Consider the following 2,982-nt stretch of genomic DNA (forward strand, 5'->3'; position numbering starts at 1 on the left):
GGAAATGTTGCTGTGATTGCAGAGTGCCCACAGTGAGGGAATCTTCACAGAATCCCAGAACTGAGGCTGGAAAATCCCTCCAGGATCATCGAACCCACCCTGTCCCCGATGCTCGCCTTGTCCCCATCCTGAGCACTCAGTGYCACATCCWGTGACCCCTCCAGGAATGGGRACCCCAAAAMTCTCTGGGCAGCCCCTTCCCAGGCCTGATGCCCTTTCCAWTTGGAAATTCCTGCTGCTGTCCCCCCTGAGCCTCCCCTGGTGCAGCTTCCTAACCCTGCACATCACCCCGGAGTCTCATTTGTTTTCCCAGCAATTAACTGGGTGTTTCCAACACCAAAAGTACCCAAACAAATTAGGTGAAACAGTGCACTGCACATCACTGGCGCTGCAGACGTGTTTGTTGGGTGAGGGGGAATGAGCTCAGAGCAAACCAGAGCCCTCAGTCAYGGGATTTCTGCTGGGAAATCCAGCAGCATTTCTCTCCACGAGGCGTTGTCCACAGCCCCRCATCCCGGTGGGACAAACGCGCTGCTGGTCCAAGGACACAACGGAGAAGCCGGGTTTGAATACTTCATTATTTTCCTTTTTTTTTCGACCGGGATTATTTACAATGAGATTTGGGAGAAGCGGTTCACACCAAAGCAAACAGCCTGGAATATTTTAATTTTGTGTTCAGCAGCTCTCGCACCCACACAAACCAGCCCCGGGTGGTGCTGGGCGTTGCTGTCGTCGCTTTGAGCATTGTACCAGAAAAAAAAAAAAAAACCCCTTCCCCTGAGGTGGTCAGCATTGAGAGAAGATTGGGATGAATTCACTCATGAGAGGGTGGATCAGCTTCAAGGGCTGTTTTTGGGGTTATTTTGGGTAAGGAGGTTGCTGCTGGTGCTGTTGAGCCCCTGCCCCTCCTGGGCTGGCACCCTAAAAATGGGTTTTGGATGGGGAACAAACCTGCCCTGGTTCCCCACGAGCTGCGGGGAGCTCAGTGTGGCTCCAGCCCCGCGTCCCTGGGGAGCAGGATCGGAGCAGAGAGGGGTCAGAGCTGCTCCTGCTTCTGAGATTTGGGATTTATTTCACTTTTCCCAAAGCGAAAATCCTGCTCTTTGTTCGTGTACCTGCTGCTGGTGCAGAGACAGAAACGCTCATTGCCGAGCTGCATTTTCCCTCTGGGAGCCCTTTGGCACCTCTGATTCCCAAATTCCTGCCCCAGGGCCAGCAGGGAGAGTGTCCAGGACACCCAGAGAACCCCACAGCTCTACCCAGAGCTCTCCATCTCACATCTCAGGGGATGAACTGCTGGCTCTGTCACAGCCCCAACCCCGGGCAAGAGCGGGCTGGGCAAGGTTTTTCCTCTAAAACAACTCAGGACAGTCCTGGTAGGGTTCAAAAAGAAAAATTCCGGCATTCCAGCCTCCAATTTCACGTGGAAAGATTTTACACAGAGCTTCAGCAAATTCTGCTGGAGTAGGAAAGAGTAGAGGAGCCCKAAAGCAGAGGAAGGGGGTTAAATGCCTGATGGTCCTGGGAGAGGAAGAAATCCTGCACTTAAACATAAAGATGAGATTATAAACAACTCTGTTAACCAAAACTATCTGAAACCTGAGAGGCTTTTGTCACTGCAATCCCAATTTCGCTACTTTAATCAGCCTAACATATTGCTACCAGAAACCTGGGCTGCTYGGGGCCAAACTCTGCCTCTGCTGAAAAGCTGCCGAGGGCTAAGGGCACTTTGCGTTCGTCCTGATGTTCCTTCCGACAACAAAAGCAGAGAACAGCTGCAGAAAAAAGTGTCTTTGTGTGGTCAGCGGGAGGAGGAGGAGGAAAAAGAGGAAGAAGAGGAGGAGGAGAAGCTGCAGCTCTGGCCCTCGCTGTGCTTTAGGCTGATTTTGAATTTCACAGGAATAACACCACCAACATTTGGTGCATTTCCACAGCGATCTCGGCGCTCCCTGCCCTGTCCCTCGCCGCCCGGTGGCCGCTCACATCTCGCTGTCGGCGGGGCTGTTTTTGGAGTGCCCGTTCTTGGAGGATGCCTGGCCCGTCCCGTTCTCCTGGGTGCCCCCGTTCAGGTTGGGAAGGTTTGGCTTCTCCTGCAGCTCGGGCGGCTCCTGAGAAGGGGTCATCAGCATGGCGTTTCCCTGGCTCTCCGTGTAATARGGGTCTTCAGCCTGCCGGGGACACAAGGGACAGGGTAAGGGACGGCACAGGGGTCGGATTTGGGGACAGGAGGGGACAAACAGCCCCAGGACAGGGCTCTGCTCTCGCTGACAGGAAGGGAATAGAGAAATTTCTGAACAAATTTCTGAACAAATGAGAAATAAAACTCCCCAGGAGCTGCAGTTTTTCCTGAAAGAGAAGCAGTCAGGGTTTGGTGTTCTCTCCTAAGCAGGTTTTGGAGCTGACTTTGCTTCAGGATGGACATTCTGCTGTCCACTTTGGCCAGCAAGAAGCRTCACTGAATGGAAATGATGGAATTGTCTTTTTCCCTTCCCTTGCCCTCCCTCCAAGGCTCAGAGCTCGCAGAGAGGTGCCAGCAGCGGTGCAGGGCTGGGTGACACAATTCTGTGAGGAGCAGGCGCCTCTGCAGGACCCAGGGCCACCCAGAGCTGCTCCATCCCCTCACAAGAACTCACAAGAAATGTTGTGACACTTCCAGCAGCCCTGGAATGGGCACTGACCATCCCGGGTGGCAATTCCCAGCCGGAATTTCCTCAGCAGCATCCTGGCATTCCCTCAGCCCCCTTTCCATGGGTGAGCTGGGCACTGCTCAACTGGGATTGGGACTGGCACTGCCAGGGGGTTCCATGCCACATATTGCCACTGCTGCCAGCTCCAGGGACACCCAGGCAGTGTCCCTGCCTCTGACACAGGCAGATCTCAGCTGGGATTTCCTTTCCTTTCCTTTCCTTTCCTTTCCTTTCCTTTCCTTTCCTTTCCTTTCCTTTCCTTTCCTTTCCTTTCCTTTCCTTTCCTTTCCTTTCC

At 53.6% G+C, this 2,982-nt stretch overlaps 1 protein-coding gene across 1 annotated transcript in view; it reads right to left on the minus strand.

Annotated features, from left to right (window-relative positions):
* Positions 1-1,286: 1,286 nt before the first annotated feature.
* CD34 (CD34 molecule) overlaps positions 1,287-2,982 on the minus strand; it is a 21,308-nt gene continuing 19,612 nt past the window's right edge. The window contains exon 7 of the mRNA XM_057385310.1: positions 1,287-2,168. Coding sequence (XP_057241293.1) covers positions 1,980-2,168 — 189 coding nt within the window. The 3' untranslated portion in view covers positions 1,287-1,979. The remainder of the gene's footprint in view (positions 2,169-2,982) is intronic.

This window comes from Malurus melanocephalus, unplaced genomic scaffold (assembly GCF_030028575.1).
Source record: "Malurus melanocephalus ecotype Western Australia unplaced genomic scaffold, MMel_1.1 scaffold_808, whole genome shotgun sequence".
In the NCBI taxonomy this organism is placed as follows: domain Eukaryota; kingdom Metazoa; phylum Chordata; class Aves; order Passeriformes; family Maluridae; genus Malurus; species Malurus melanocephalus.